General features: G+C 44.1%; 1 protein-coding gene across 1 annotated transcript in view; it reads left to right on the forward strand.

Annotated features, from left to right (window-relative positions):
- LOC116973727 (dynein heavy chain 8, axonemal-like) overlaps positions 1-16,562 on the forward strand; it is a 622,328-nt gene that overhangs the window by 108,119 nt on the left and 497,647 nt on the right. Inside the window, 1 exon segment of the mRNA XM_033022036.1 lies at positions 8,623-8,722. Coding sequence (XP_032877927.1) covers positions 8,623-8,722 — 100 coding nt within the window.

The raw sequence follows: 16,562 nt of genomic DNA on the forward strand, positions 1-16,562 counted from the left end.
TATTTTGCATGCAATGACTGCTTGAAGTCTGCGATTCATAGACATCACCAGTTGCTGGGTGTCTTATCTGGTGATGCTCTGCCAGGCCTGTATTGCAGCCATCTTTAGTTTATGCTTGCTTTGGGGACTAGTCCCCTTCAGATTTCTCTTCAGCATATGAAAGGCATGCTCAATTGGGTTCAGATCGGGTGATTGACTTGGCCACTCAAGAAATTACCATTTTATTTAGCTTTGAAAAACTCCTTTGTTGCTTCAAACTACTCATGATAAAACAGGCTGGTCAGCATGATTTTATGAAAGGGAGACCTTGCCTGATAAACCTGTCGGAATTCTATGAGGAAATAAATAGCAGGATAGATAAAGGAGAGTCATGTTTACATGGATTTTCTGAGGGCCTTTGATAAAGTGCAGCACGTCAGGTTGCTAAAGAAGATTGAAAGCTTTGTGATCAAGTTTGCAAATGATACAAAGATAGGTGGGAGGGGCAGGTAGTGTGGAGAAAGCAGGGACTTTGCAGAAGGACTTGGACATGTTGGGAGAGTGCAAATAAGTGGCAGATGGAATACAGTGTAGCAATGTGTGGAGTCATGCATTTTGGTAGGAATAAAGGCATAAACTATTTTCTATATGGGGAGAGAATTCAGAAATTGGAGGTGCAAAGGGACTTGGGAGTGCTGGTGCAGGATTCACAAATCATTAATTTACAAGTTGAATCTGTAGTAAAGAAGGCATATGCAATGCTGGGATTTATTTGAAGAGGACTAGAATTAAAAAAAACAGGGATGTAATGCTAAGACTTTATAAAGCACTGGTTAGATTGAATTTGGAGTATTGTGAGCAGTATTGACCCCCCATATCTGAGGAAGGATGTGTTGGCGTTGGAGAGGGCCTTGAGGAGGTGTATGAGAATGTTCCCATGAATGATTGGGTAAACATATGATGTACGTTTGGTGGCACTGGGCCCTTACTCATTGGAGATTAGAAGGATGAGAGGGCACCTCAATGAAACTTACCGAAAAGTGAAAGCCCTGGATAGATTGGATGTGGAGAGGATGTTTCCACTAGCAGGGGAATCCAGGCCATAGCCTCAGAATAAAATGACGTATCTTTAGAAATATGATGGGGAGGAACTTCTTTAGTCAGAGAGCGGTGAATCTGTGGAATTCATTGCCACAGATGGCTGTGGAGGCCGTCTAGTTTAAAAATTTAATTTAATTTAGAGATACAGCGTGGAAACAGGCCCAATGGCACAACGAGTCTGCACCGACCAGCAATCCCCACACTATCCTACTCACACTAAGGACAATTTACATTTATACTAAGCCAATTAACCTACAAAACCTGTACGTCTTTGGAGTGTGAGAGGAAACCGAAGATCTTGTTACTCTGACAATGGAGGAGACCGAGGACAGTTATTCTGACAATGGAGGAGACTGAGGACCGAATCTGAAAGTTGTCAGATTAGGAATAGGGGAGGTGCAAGGAGACTTGGGTGTGCTTGTACATCAGTCACTGAAAGTAAGTATTCACCCACATTCCAAAATTGTGTGGGTTCACAGTTTAATTGGCTTATGTAAATTTTCTAAAAAGTGTAAGCAATAGTATCTGGAGACACAAAGTGCTGGAGTAACTCAGTGTGTCAGGCAGCATCCCTGAACATGGATAGGGTTTCAAGTTGGGACTCTTCTTCACACTGGCTCGTGACACAAAACGTCACCTACCCATGTTGCCAGGGTGCTGCCTGACCCACTGAGTTACTCGAAACTTTATGTTTTTTTTGTCAACCAGCATCCGTAGTTCCTTGTTCAAAAGGGGACTGCAGATGCTGGAATATCGAAGGTACACAAAATTGCTGGGGAAACTCAGCGGGTGCAGCAGCATCTATGGAGCGAAGGAAATAGGCGACGTTTCGGGCCGAAACCCTTCTTCAGACTGATGGGGGGTGGGGAAAGAAAGAAGGAAAAGGGGAGGAGAAGGAGGAGCCCGAGGGCGGGCGGATGGGAGGGTGGGAGGAGACAGCTAGAGGGTTAAGGAAGGGGAGGAGACAGCACGGGCTAGCCAAATTGGGAGAATTCAATGTTAATGCCATAAGGACGCAAGGTCCCCAGACGGAATATGAGGTGCTGTTCCTCCAATTTCCGCTGTTGCTCACTCTGGCAATGGAGGAGACCCAGGACAGAGAGGTCGGATTGGGAATGGGAGGGGGAGTTGAAGTGCTGAGCCACCGGGAGGTCAGGTAGGTTATTGCGGACTGAGCGGAGGTGTTCGGCGAAACGATCGCCCAACCTACGCTTGGTCTCACCGATGTAAATCAGCTGACATCTAGAGCAGCGGATGCAGTAGATGAGGTTGGAGGAGATACAGGTGAACCTTTGTCGCACCTGGAACGACTGCTTGGGACCTTGAATGGAGTCGAGGGGGAGGTGAAAGGACAGGTGTTGCATTTCTTGCGGTTGCAACGGAAAGTGCCCGGGGAGGGGGTGGTGCGGGAGGGAAGGGAAGAATTGACGAGGGAGTTGCGGAGGGAGCGGTCTTTGCGGAAGGCAGACATGGGGGGAGATGGGAAGATGTGGCGAGTGGTGGGGTCACGTTGGAGGTGGCGGAAATGGCGGAGGATTATGTGTTGTATTTGCCGGCTGGTGGGGTGAAAGGTGAGGACCAGAGGGACTCTGCCCTTGCTGCGTGTGCAGGGATGGGGTCCTCACCTTTCACCCCACCAGCCGGCAAATACAACACATAATCCTCCGCCATTTCCGCCACCTCCAACGTGACCCCACCACTCGCCACATCTTCCCATCTCCCCCCATGTCTGCCTTCCGCAAAGACCGCTCCCTCCGCAACTCCCTCGTCAATTCTTCCCTTCCCTCCCGCACCACCCCCTCCCCGGGCACTTTCCGTTGCAACCGCAAGAAATGCAACACCTGTCCCTTCACCTCCCCCCTCGACTCCATTCAAGGTCCCAAGCAGTCGTTCCAGGTGCGACAAAGGTTCACCTGTATCTCCTCCAACCTCATCTACTGCATCCGCTGCTCTAGATGTCAGCTGATTTACATCGGTGAGATCAAGCGTAGGTTGGGCGATCGTTTCGCCGAACACCTCCGCTCAGTCCGCAATAACCTACCTGACCTCCCGGTGGCTCAGCACTTCAACTCCCCCTCCCATTCCCAATCCGACCTCTCTGTCCTGGGTCTCCTCCATTGCCAGAGTGAGCAACAGCGGAAATTGGAGGAACAGCACCTCATATTCCGTCTGGGGACCTTGCGTCCTTATGGCATTAACATTGAATTCTCCCAATTTGGCTAGCCCGTGCTGTCTCCTCCCCTTCCTTAACCCTCTAGCTGTTTCCTCCCACCCTCCCATCCGCCCGCCCTCGGGCTCCTCCTCCTCCTCCCCTTTTCCTTCTTTCTTTCCCCACCCCCCATCAGTCTGAAGAAGGGTTTCGGCCCGAAACGTCGCCTATTTCCTTCGCTCCATAGATGCTGCTGCACCCGCTGAATGTCCCCAGTAATTTTGTGTACCATCCGTAGTTCCTTGTTTCTTCATTAGCGTCTGGAGGTTGTTGATGGGCAAATGGGAAGAATATAATTAGATTGGTGTGGGATTAATAGAAATAGGTGCTTGCACGTTAGTGTGGACTTGTTCGAAAGGCCTTTTTCTGTTTAGTATACTCTTGGATAGGGTGCTCAAGAAATTACACATTAAAAGTGGTCTACAAGCAGTACCCTCAACTGCTACTTTTTGATACTTCTGTTAGTACTAGGTAAGATTGCGGTTGTTGCTCCTCTCGCAACATATGCAAATAAATAGTCAGCAAAACCATCCATGATAAGCAATTAACGGCGACACGGTGGAGCAGCAGTAGAATTGCTGCTTTACAGCATCAGAGACCCGGGTTCGATCCCGATTACAGGTGCTGTCTGTATGGCGTCTGCACGTTTTCCCCGTGATCTGCGTAGGTTTTCACCGGGATCTCTGGTTTCCTCCCACACTCCAAAGATGTACAGGTTTGTAGGTTAATTGGCTTGGTATAAATTGTAAATAGTCCCTAGTATGTGGGATAGTGCAAGTGTGAGGGGATTGCTGGTCGGAGTGGACTTGAAGGGCTAAAGGTCCTGTTTCCGTGCTGTATTTCTAAATTAAACTAAACTAAAATTTGAATTAAGCAAAACTTCCACAAATTTGTTCAGAAATAAAGTCAGAAATTTTAATGATATTGTGTAACCACACTATTTCCACATACTTTTGATGCTCTTGTTCTTCTGGTATATACAATACAGTGTGGAAACAGGCCCTTTGGCCCACCGAGTCTGCGCCGACCAGTGACAACCATGTACACTGGCACTATCCTACACGCTCGGGACAAATTACAACTTACAGAAGCCAATAAACCTAAGGAAACCTGAGCACCCAGAGAAAACCCAGGGAAACATAGAAACATAGAAATTAGGTGCAGCAGTAGGCCATTCGGCCCTTCGAGCCTGCACCGCCATTCAATATGATCATGGCTGATCATCCAACTCAGTATCCTGTACCTGCCTTCTCTCCATACCCCTGATCCCTTTAGCCACAAGGGCCACATGTAACTCCCTCTTAAATATAGCCAATGAACTGGCCTCAACTACCTTCTGTGGCAGAGAATTCCAGGAGTTCACCACTCTCTGTGTGAAAAATGTTTTTCTCATCTCGGTCCTAAAAGATTTCCCCCTTATCCTTAAACTGTGACCCCTTGTTCTGGACTTCCCCAACATCGGGAACAATCTTGCTGCATCTAGCCTGTCCAACCCCTTAAGAATGTTGCAAGTTTCTATAAGATCCCCCCTCAGTCTTCTAAATTCTAGCGAGAACAAGCCGAGTCTATCCAGTCTTTCTTCATATGAAAGTCCTGACATCCCAGGAATCAGTCTGGTGAACCTTCTCTGTACTCCCGCTATGGCAAGAATGTCTTTCCTCAGATTAGGAGACCAAAACTGCAGTAGAACCTCCCTGCTCTTATACTCAAATCCTTTTGCTATGAATGCTAACATACCATTCGTTTTCTTCACTGCCTGCTGCACCTGCATGCCTACTTTCAATGACTGGTGTACCATGACACCCAGGTCTCGTTGCATCTCCCCTTTTCCTAATCGGCCATCATTCAGATAAAGTCTACTTTCCTGTTTTTGCAGCCAAAGTGGATACCCTCACATTTATCCACATTATACTGCATCTGCCATGCATTTGCCCACTCACCCAGCGTATCTAAGTCACCTTGCAGTCTCCTAGCATCCTCCTCACAGCTAACACTGCCCCCCAGCTTAGTGTCATCCGCAAACTTGGAGATGTTGCATTCAATTCCCAATTCATTAATATATATTGTAAATAGCTGGGGTCCCCCACTTGCGGTACCCCACTAGTCACTGCTGCCATTCTGAAAAGGACCCGTTTACTCCTACTCTTTGCTTCCTGTCTGCCAGCCAGTTCTCTATCCACATCAATACTGAACCCCCAATACCGTGTGCTTTAAGTTTGCATACTAATCTCTTATGTAGGACCTTGTCGAAAGCATTCTGAAAGTCCAGATATAACACATCCACTGTTTCTCCCTTATCCACTCTATTAGTTACATCCTCGAAAAATTCTATAAGATTCGTCAGACATGATTTACCTTTCATAAATCCATGCTGACTTTGTCCAATGATTTCACCACTTTCCAAATGTGCTGCTATCCCATCTTTAATAACTGACTCTAGTATTTTCCCCACTACCGATGTTAGACTAACTGGTCTGTAATTCCCCGTTTTCTCTCTCCCTCCCTTTTTAAAAAGTGGGGTTACATTAGCTACCCTCCAATCCTCAGGAACTACTCCAGAATCTAAAGAGTTTTGAAAAAATATCACTAATGCATCCACTATTTCTGGGGCTACTTCCTTAAGTACTCTGGGATGCAGCCTAACACCACTTCCCGGCTAACGTGGGTTTCACTTAGTTCCTCCATCTCATTTGACCCCCGGTCCCCTGCTATTTTCAGCAGATTATTTATGTCTTCCTTAGTGAAGACAGAACCTAAGTAGTTATTCAATTGGTCTGCCATGTCCTTGTTCCCCATGATCAATTCACCTGTTTCTGACTGCAGGGGAACTACATTTGTTTTAACTAATCTTTTTCTCTTCACATATCTATAAAAACTTTTGCAGTCAGTTTTTATGTTCCCTGCCTTTCCCTTTCCCTTTCATAATCTATTTCCCTTTCATAATTAAGCCCTTTGTCTTCCTCTGCTGGACTCTGAATTTCTCCCAGTCATCTGGTAGGCTGCTTTTTCTGGCTAATTTGAATGCTTCATCTATTGTTTTGATACTATCCCTGATTTCCCTTGTTATCCACGGATGCACTACCTTCCCTGATTTATTCTTTTGCCAAACTGGGATGAACAATTGTTGTAGTTCATCCATGCAGTCTTTAAATGCCTTCCATTGCATATCCACCGTCAACCCTTTAAGAATCAATTGCTAGTCTATCTTGGCCAATTCACGTCTCATACCATCAAAGTTACCTTTCTTTAAGTTCAGGACCCTTGTTTGTGAATTAACAATGTCACTTCCATCCTAATGAAGAACTCAACCATATTATGATCATTCTTGCCCAAGGGGCCACGCACAAAAAGACTACTAACTAACCCTTCCTCATTACTCAGTACCCAGTCTAGAATAGCCTGCTCTCTCGTTGGTTCCTCTACATGTTGGTTTAGAAAACTATCCCGCATACATTTCAAGAAATCCTCTTCCTCAGCACCCCTGCCAATTTGATTCACCCAATCTATATGTAGATTGAAGTCACCCATTATAACTGTTTTACCTTTGTTGCATGCATTTCTAATTTCCTGTTTGATGCCATCCCTAACTCCACTACTACTGTTCGGTGGCCTGTACACAACTCCCACTAGCGTTTTCTGCCCCTTAGTGTTTCGCAGCTCTACCCATATCGATTCCACATCCTCCAAGCTAATGTCCTTCCTTTCTATTACGTTAATCTCCTCTCTAACCAGCAACGCTACCCAACTCCTTTTCCTTTCTGTCTATCCCTTCTGAATATTGAATATCCCTGGATGTTCAGCTCCCAGCCTTGGTCACCCTGGAGCCATGTCTCCGTGATCCCAACTATATCATATTCATTAATAACTATCTGCACATTCAACTCATCCACCTTATTACGAATGCTCCTTGCATTGAGACACAAAGCCTTCGGGCTTGTTTTTACAACACTCTTACCCCTTATACAATTATGTTGAAAAGTGGCCCTTTTTGAATTTTGCCCTGGATTTGTCTGCCTGCCACTTTTACTTTTCACCTCCTATTGCTTCTACCCTCATTTTACACCCCTCTGTCTCTCTGCTCATGCACCCATCCCCCTTCCACATTAGTTTAAATCCTCCCCGACAGCATTAGCAAACACTCCCCCAAGGACATTGGTTCCATTCCAGCCCAGGTGCAGACCGTCCTGTTTGTACTGGTCCCACCTCCCCCAGAACTGGTTCCAATGCCCTAGAAATTTGAATCCCTCCCCATTGCACCATTTTTCAAGCCTCGTATTCATCTGCAATATCCTCCTATTTCTACTCTGACTAGCACGTGGCACTGGTAGTAATCCAGAGATTATTACCTTTGAGGCCCTACTTTTAAGTTTATCTCCTAGCTCCCTAAATTCACCTTGAAGGACCTCATCCCGTTTTTTACCTATATCGTTGGTGCCAATGTGCACCACGACAACTGGCTGTTCATCCTCCCCCTCCAGAATGTTCTGCAGCCGTTAAGTGACATCCCTGACCTTTGCACCAGGGAGGCAACATACCTTCCTGGAGTCTCGTTTGCTGCCGCAGAAACGCCTATCTATTCCCCTTACAATTGTAATCTGCCTTCCTGTTCTTGCCACCAAAGTGGGTAACCTCACATTTATCCACATTATACTGCATCTGCCATGCATCTGCCCACTCACCCAACCTATCCAAGTCACCATGCAGCCTCATCGCATCCTCATCGCAGCTCACACTGCCACCCAGCTTTGTGTCATCCGCAAACTTGGAGATTTAATTCCCTCGTCTAAATCGTTAATATATATAGTAAATAACTGGGGTCCCAGCACTGAGCCTTGCGGCACCCCACTAGTCACTGCCTGCCATTCTGAAAATAACCCGTTAATTCCTACTCTTTGCTTCCTGTCTGCCAACTCGTTCTCTATCCATGTCAATACCCTACCCCCAATATCTTGCGCTCTAATTTTGCACTCTAATCTCTTGTGTGGGACCTTGTCAAAGGCTTTTTGAAAGTCCAGATACACACTCGTCTTCCTGGCAGAAGCACATTATCAATCATTTTATCATATGTTGAGGTGGTGGATTAAATTAAATAATTGACTGTCAAGGGAGTTTGACCGTGAAATATAATATTTTGTTATTTAAAATGTAGGTTTACATTTGTGTAATGTAGGTGTGTTTACATTTAAATTGAAAAGAAGGAAATGGAATTTGTAATTTTTAGACTGCTTTTTAAGAAAAATAAAATAGATGTTTAAAAATTATATTGCCGGAATAATGTTTGACCATCATGACGCTCCTTATAATGGATTGTGGTTTATTTGTGCTAAACATAGATTTCAGAATTTGAATATTCCATCCCTTGAGTCAGAAATTGAAACAACAATTGAACGGATCCTTCGACACTATGCTAACGAGTTAATGTTCATTAAAAAGGTAAGAATTTATGTGCACACTGTGATATTGCATTTCAGTTTATCTATTTATAAATGTACACATAAGAAATAGGAAAAAATCTCTTGCACTTTAGTGGAATCTTTTGTGGCACTTTAATCCTCAATTCCACTGTCCTGTTTCTTCGACTGCCACAGTGAGACCCAATGTAAAAGGGAAGAATAATATTTCTTGGAATAAATGTAGAATTTTTGAAAGTCAGGGAGATTTCTCATTGTTTCTAATTCTTAATATGCAATGTTCCTTTCTCACAATGTTTCTTTAAAATGTCTCGCTAACTTGTGTATCTTATCGCCTGCTCTGTCTTTGTCTAACAAATCTAACTTTGTCAAAACATAAAGTGCTGGTCAGGCAGCATCTGTGGATGCTTTGGACATTTGCTATTTCGGGTCAGGACCCTTCTTCAGCCAGATTGACATAGGGGGAAGAAAGCGGGAAAAGAGAGGTTGGATATGGGATAAAGCCTGGTAAGAGATACAGTAGGTGGATACAGGTGTAGATGTGGTGACTGACAGATTGGTGGATTAAGTGACAAAGGTTAGAGCTGAGAAGGAGACAAAATGGTGTCAGATAAGGAGAAAAGAGGATGAGTGAAATGTAAAGCTAGAGGGAGGGATATGGGTTGAGGGACGGGAGGTGGAAAAGAGGGTCAATAAAAGGGAAATAGGGGATTCGGGGTTGAGAGGTGAGTGTGGAATGGAGGGTACTGGTGGGGTGGAATTAACCTGTGCATACTGGGGTTGGTGGAGGGGTGGGAAGTGAGGTGGTAGAGGAATGGTATAATTTGAAAGAGTCAACGCTTGGTCCCATTGATATGAAGTAGGCCACATTGGGAGCACCTGATCTGCCTTAACCTATCTGCACCAGAACACAAAGTTTTGAATGTAAAGGAGACCACATCAGGAGCTGTGAATGCAGTTGATGAGATTTGACGAGGTCCATGTGAACCTCTGCTTACCCTGGAAGGGTCTCATCTTCTCCATTTGATGCTGCTGGTGTGGGATCCTTTGCATCAGCAGGACCAGAGGTAGATCAGACAATTGTTTTGCCAAACACGTGCTCTGTCTGCCAAGGCCTGCTGAATCTCCCGGTCACTAAACATTTAACTCTTCCCATTCGCATACCAACCTATCAGTCCTGGGCCACCTCCATTACCAGAGTGTAGCCACATACAAACTGAAGGAACAGCACCATCTGGAAGCATGCATCTGATCAGAATAATCATTTAATTCTCCAATTTGAAGTACTATGCTCTTCTTTCCTGTGCCTCCCCACGTCCCCTTCTCTCTCTCTCTCCCCCACCCCCCCCCCACCCTCCATTTATCACCTCTGCCCCCTCTATTGTTCCCATATTTGGTCAGTATTCTTTCCCACAATACTCCAGAATCTGCAGCCTTTTGTTCTCTACTTATCACCTACCAGCCTCTGTTCCTATTTCCACCCCCCCCCCCCCCCCCCCCCCCCCCAAATGGTTCCTACCTGCAAATCTACCACCCCTCACCTGTATCCACCTATTGCGTGTTAGTTCTTGCCCCACTTCTCTCCCCTACCTTTTTGGGCTGGCTAATTCCCATCTTTCATCGCAGCTGAAAGTATCAAATTGCAGGAGAGGTACTAAACAAGTACTTTGCATCTGTTTTCACCAAGGAGAAAGGCATGGAGGACAGTGAGATCAGTGTAGAGAATACTAATATGCAAGGGCAGTTTGAGATTAAGAAAGAGGAGGTGTTGAGGTTCTTGGAAGATTGTGGGAGCATTACCACTGTTTACTAGCCATTGGCGAGGTCCCCGATGACTGGATAGTAGCTAATGTTGTTCCTTTAATTAAGAAGGGAAGTAGCGAGAACCAGGGAATTATAGACCGGTGAGCCTCAAACTAACTTGATCGAGTTTTTGTGGAGATGGTGAAGGTGATCGATGAGGGTAGGGCAATGGGTGTTATCTAGATAGATATTAGTGCAGTGTTTGATAAGATCCACCATGGTAGTCTAATATAGAACATTAAGATGCATGGAATTAACAATGATTTGGCTGTATGGATTCAGAGCTGGTTTACTGATAGAAGACAGCTGTGATGGTAGGACAATGTTCAGGCTGGAGGTCTGTGACCAGTAGAGTTCTGCCAGGATGTTTAAGAAGGAACTGCAGATGCTGGAAAATCGAAGGTAGACAAAAATGCTGGAGAAACTCAGCGGGTGCAGCAGCATCTATGGAGCGAAGGAAATAGGCAATGTTTCAGGCCAAAACCCTTTTTCAGACTGATGGGGGGCGGGAAGAAGGAAAGGAAGAGGAGGAGCCAGAGGGCTGAGGGAGAGCTGAGAAGGGGAGGAGACAGTAAGAACTACCTGAAATTAGAGAAGTCAATGTTCATACCGCTGGGGTACAAACTGCCCAAGCGAAACTGCTCCTCCAATTTCTGGTGGTTCTCACTCTGGCCATGGAGGAGGCCTAAAACAGAAAGGTCGGATTCGGAATGGGAGGGGGAATTGAAGTGCTGAGCCACCGGGAGAACTTTCGCTCCATAGAGTTCTGCCAGGATCTGTTCTGGGACATAGACGGGTTGGTCAGTGAGTTTGCAGATGACACCGAGATTACTGTGGCCATGGACTGTGAGGAAGGCTGTCGAGGTATACAGCAGGATATAGATTAGCTATACAAATAGGCAGAGAAATGGAAAATTGAGTTTATTCTGAGCAAGGGTGAGGTTTTGTACTTTGGAGGGTGAAATGTAAGGGGAAACTATACAATTAATGGCATGACCTTTAACAGCATTGTTGTGGAGGGATCTTGGGATCCAAGTCCTTAATTCCCTGAAAAAGGCAACACAAATAAATTGATAAAGAAGGCATATGGTATGTTTGCTTTCATAGGTTGGGGCGTTGAGTATAAGAATCGGTAAATTGTGAAGCAGCTTTATCGACTTTGGTTCGGCCACATTTGGAGTATTGTGTGCATTTCTAGTCGCTCCATCACAGGAAGGATGTGAAGGCCTTGGAAAGGGTGGAGTGGAGGTTGACCAGAATGATCCCTGATTAGGAAGTATTAGCTACAGGTAGAGTTTGGACAAACTGGGATTGTTTTCTCTGGACCGCGAGAGATTAAGGGAAAATTATGGGAGGCATAGATATGGTTGACAGTCAGAACTTCGCTCCCAGGATGGAAAAATCAAATACTAGAGGACACAGCTTTAAGGTGAGAGGGACAAAGTTTAAAGGAGACGTGCGGAGCAAGTATTTTATACAGAGGGTGATGAGTGCCTGGAATGCATTGCTCGTGTTGGTGGTTGAGGGCAGATACAATAGTAGCATTTAAGAGACTTTTGGATAGGCATATTGATATGTAGGGAATGGAGGAAGATGGATTATGTGATGGTGATTTTTGGCATCGTGTTTGGCATCCTGTTCGTCATATTGGACTGAAGATCTTTTTCTTGTGCTGTGCTCTTCTATGTTCTATGATCTATGTTCGGTTATAACCCAAAACAATGAATGTGTATTTTCCTCCGTGCTTGTGTCTGATCCGGAGAGTACCAGACAGCAGCTCTCTTTATTTTGTTCAGATTCTAACATCTGCAGTCTCAAGTGATTCCCTGACCCGCTCGTATTTCCATTTTTTGGGGGTTAATATTCACTATTTACACCACAGGTGCTTTTGTTTTCTCTCCGACAAGTCCTATTTTCCTTGGACCATGACCATACCAATAAACATAGGGCATTATTTGCTGGTGTATTCTCTGGATCATTTGTTTCTAAAACTTCTAAAACCTAGCCCCTTAAACATCTCTATCCTTGTAAAGATCCACAAACAGTACTGCTGTTGCTAATCTCAACCTTCCAAATTCTATGTTCCATAGAACTAATTTGACTATGATTTTTCTCCTTGTGATCTTTCCTTCCTTAATCTATGACCCTTTCACAACTTCTATCTTTTTATGTACACATTTCTAAAGGTCGTAATCCTTTCCATTTCAATAATGAATGCCTAATCCTCTGCACTCCCATCTCTGATCAGAACAAACGAATGAGCCATTTGGCTCTTCCTCAAATGAAGTCTAACCAGCATTTCAGCCCTCATTCGCATAATTTATTTCCTGTGTAGGTAAATTAGTTCTCATCATAGCATGTTTTCTTATAACTTTCTCCAAGTTAAAGCCTGCATTATAGGATCCTCTATTTAGTGAGATTTGCGGAACACTATCTATTTAAATTTCATTAAGCTATCTCCCGCGTTTCCTTTTCCTGTGCATTGATGGTCATGCCAGTGATGTTTGCTGCTGCTGGTATCAACTGAGGAAACTGAGTAGACTATTAATTTAATACACTGTTTTCACTGTTCACGGTGTAGATTCCTGTTGCAATGAAGGCAAACATATAATTTGCCTTGCTAATTGCTTGCTGAATCTGCATGTATGCTTTCAGTGTATGGTGCACAACAACACAAATCAATTTCTACATCAACATTTCTCTATCTAACTAAGACACTACCTTTTTAATTTTCCTGCTATGGAGCATCTGCCTTGACTTTACTTGCTCACTCATCTTGTTTAGATTAGTTATTTGCATTCTCTCTGCTACAGTTCCATTGAGTTTCACATAGTCAGCAAAATAAGTAATCTATTAATTCTATTTATCCAAATCGTTAATATATATTGTGAATAATTGGGTCTCAATCCCAAGACTACAGTACACATTATTTACAACCAGACACCCAAATGCTTTGGATTCTGTGTGCCAAACTGTTTTTATTCCATGACAGTATATTACCCCTCAATTCTATATACATTCATTTTGCATACTCACCTCTCATGCGGCACTTCATTAAAAGGCGTCTGAAAATGTACATATGTCAAAGGGATGAATTGTTGGCAGTTGGGATAGACAGCTTGATATAATGTATTCATTCTTAGAGACTTGAAGTTAGAAATTTGAAAATGTAGATTGGCATATTGGCATTATAGGTGTCATTAAAATACCTGATAAGCTTGGAAATTGAAAAATAATATGTGTCTTGCAAGAAGTGAGCTTGGAATGAGCTGTGGCGAACAAGATCAAAACTGGAGTAAGTGGGGAACACATTGGAATAATTTGTAGTTGATAGATTTGAAACTTGATCCAAAAAAAAACATTGCTTATTTATAAGTCTGCCTTCACCCATATCCTAAAATAAGTTCAGTATATAGGTTTCATTGCATCCTTAGAGTCATAGGGACATACAACATGCAAAGAAGCCCTTTGGCCTAACTCATCAAGACCAACAGAGATGCCCCATCTAAGCTTGTTCCATTTGCATGCACCTGGACCATACTGAATACCTCAAAACCTTTCCTAGCCATGTACCTGATCAAATGTTTTTTAAATATATTTTTTTAATTGCCTCAACTCTTTCATCTGATAGCTTGTTCCATATACCCACTGCTCTGTGTGTGAAAAAGTTGCCCTTCAGGTTCCAATTAAATCTCTCACCTTAAATCTCTCCCTCTAGTTCTTGATTCCTGCACCCTGTAAAAAAAGACAGCGTATTCACCCTATCTATTCACCTCGGGATTTTATACACCCCTATAAGATCACTATCCAGGGAATAAAGTACTAGCCTGCCATTGAGCTCCAAGGAATAAATTACTCGGCTGCCCAATGTCACCATGCAGCTCATGCCTTCGAGTCCTGGCAACGTCCAGGTAGATCTTCTCTGCACTCTTTCCAGCTTAATGGCATCTTTCCTAGAGTAGGGTGACCAAAACTGAACACAATATTCAAGAGCTACCTCAGCAAAGTATAGTGCAACTGTAACATAACATCCCAACTTCTATGTTTAGGAAGGGACTGCTGATGATGGTTTAAACCGAAGATGGCCCAACCTTCTATACTGAGTTCCCTGTGAGCCGAAAGCATTCTTCACCACTAAATCTACCTACAACACTTTCATGGAATTATGTACTGTGTAGGAAGGAACCACAGATGCTGGTTTACACTGAAGATAGACACAAAATGCTGGAGTCATTCAGCTAGTCAGGCAGCATCTCTGGAGAAAGGGAATAGGTGACAAAACATCCATCATTTTGTGTCTATGTACTTGTATTATTTGATTCCTTTTTTTTAACAACACTTCCCATGAGCCTGTTGTTCACTGTGAAGGTCGTGCCCTGATTTGACTTCACAAAATGTAACACCTCGCACTTACCTGAGTTAAACTCCATTTGCCATTCTTTGGCCCACTTGCCCAGCTAATCAAGATCCCACTATAATTCTTGATAAGTTGTTTGGAAAGAGTTATGAGGATATATCCAGCAACAAAAAGGCAGTCAGTTTTCCGAAAGCTGTTGGGCATCGTTGGAAACAATGATCAGAAAAAGATGAATATGCTCATTGAATTGGGGAACACATTGGAATAATTTGTAGTTGATAGATTTGAAACGTGATCCAAAAAACCATTGCGCTAGTATGGGTGTTGTGGGCCGAAGGGACTGGTTTCCAGAGGGCTAGTATGGACATTGTGGGTCAAATTGATTCTTGGGCTGGCAGCTCAGTCACTGAGGCCTGGCAGTACAGTCACTCAGACCTGGCAGGCTGGCAGCTGAGAAACTGCCAGAAACTCTGCCCAAAACAGGTGACAGACTCCGTGAGAGAGAAGGGGAGAGGGTGGACTGAATGGATTATTGGGCTGGCAGTTCAGTGAGTCATGGCTGGTGGGCTGACAGTTCACTTACTCAGGGCTGGTGGGCTGGCAGTGCAGTCACTCACGGCTGGTGGGCTGGCAGTTCAGTCACTAACAGCTGGTGGGCTGGCAGTTCACTTACTCAGGGCTGGTGGGCTGGCAGTGCAGTCACTCACGGCTGGTGTGGTGGAAGTTAATTCAGTCACCCCTCCTCCCTTCAGCCCCCCACTCTGCTCCTTGCCATTCCCCTTCCCCCACGCATTCAGTCCATCTCCCCACAACCTCCCCCCATGCACTCTTACTGGCTCTCCCACAGAGCAGCCATTCCTGCCAATTAGGTTTCCATTGTGATGAAGAACATGCAGGCATGAAAAGTGGAAAAAGGATTTATTAAAGTTTAAAATGTGAATGACTCTTAATATAACAACAATTTAAATGTTAAAGATGAGAATTATTAAGTTATTTCTTGTTGTCTCTTGTTGCCGCTCACTGCATCGTTATGTCTCTTTGCTGTTGATTAAAAAAAAGAGACAAATTTAATATAGAGAGATTGTGCGGTCAAATTTTAACAAAGAAAATCTGAGAATTTATCTCAGAAGTCATCATTCAATGAAGCACGCTTTTAATGGCAACATTCTTCGTCGATGTTCTATCCTTCAGGAAAACTTTGACATTTCCCTTCATCTTTCCTCGGCTAAGAGCCACATATAGTTGTCCGTGCTGAAATACCGGTTTGTCGAGGTAGATCAACACCTTCTGCTTTATGGATCGTCATAGCAAAACTTGATTGAATGGGGAATTGGGTCTGCTGAAGGGGAATGTCTTCACCTTCTGTTAAATTGAGTGCTATCCTAGGAATGAGAACAATGTCATCTTTGAAGGCTCCCATGTTGATTCTTGCAACGGTCAGATTATTGTGTAGCTCTTCCACAGTCATCCTCGTTCCATTGCATAGCTTTGGCGGTTCCAAGTTTCTCATTAATATGATTGGTGATCCTTTTTTCAACTCAAATTTGTGTGGTGGTAATCCAGAGAGCTCGAGTGAATCGAGGAATTCTGTTGGTAAGTGAGTATCATGAGTTCCGTCAGTGACAGCATTGAAAGAAAAGTACCCCTTAACGATTCCAGGGAAGCATCTGATGCATGATGCGTCTGGTCCTTCTCATGGTAT

The sequence above is a fragment of the Amblyraja radiata genome, chromosome 5 (assembly GCF_010909765.2).
Source record: "Amblyraja radiata isolate CabotCenter1 chromosome 5, sAmbRad1.1.pri, whole genome shotgun sequence".
NCBI lineage: Eukaryota > Metazoa > Chordata > Chondrichthyes > Rajiformes > Rajidae > Amblyraja > Amblyraja radiata.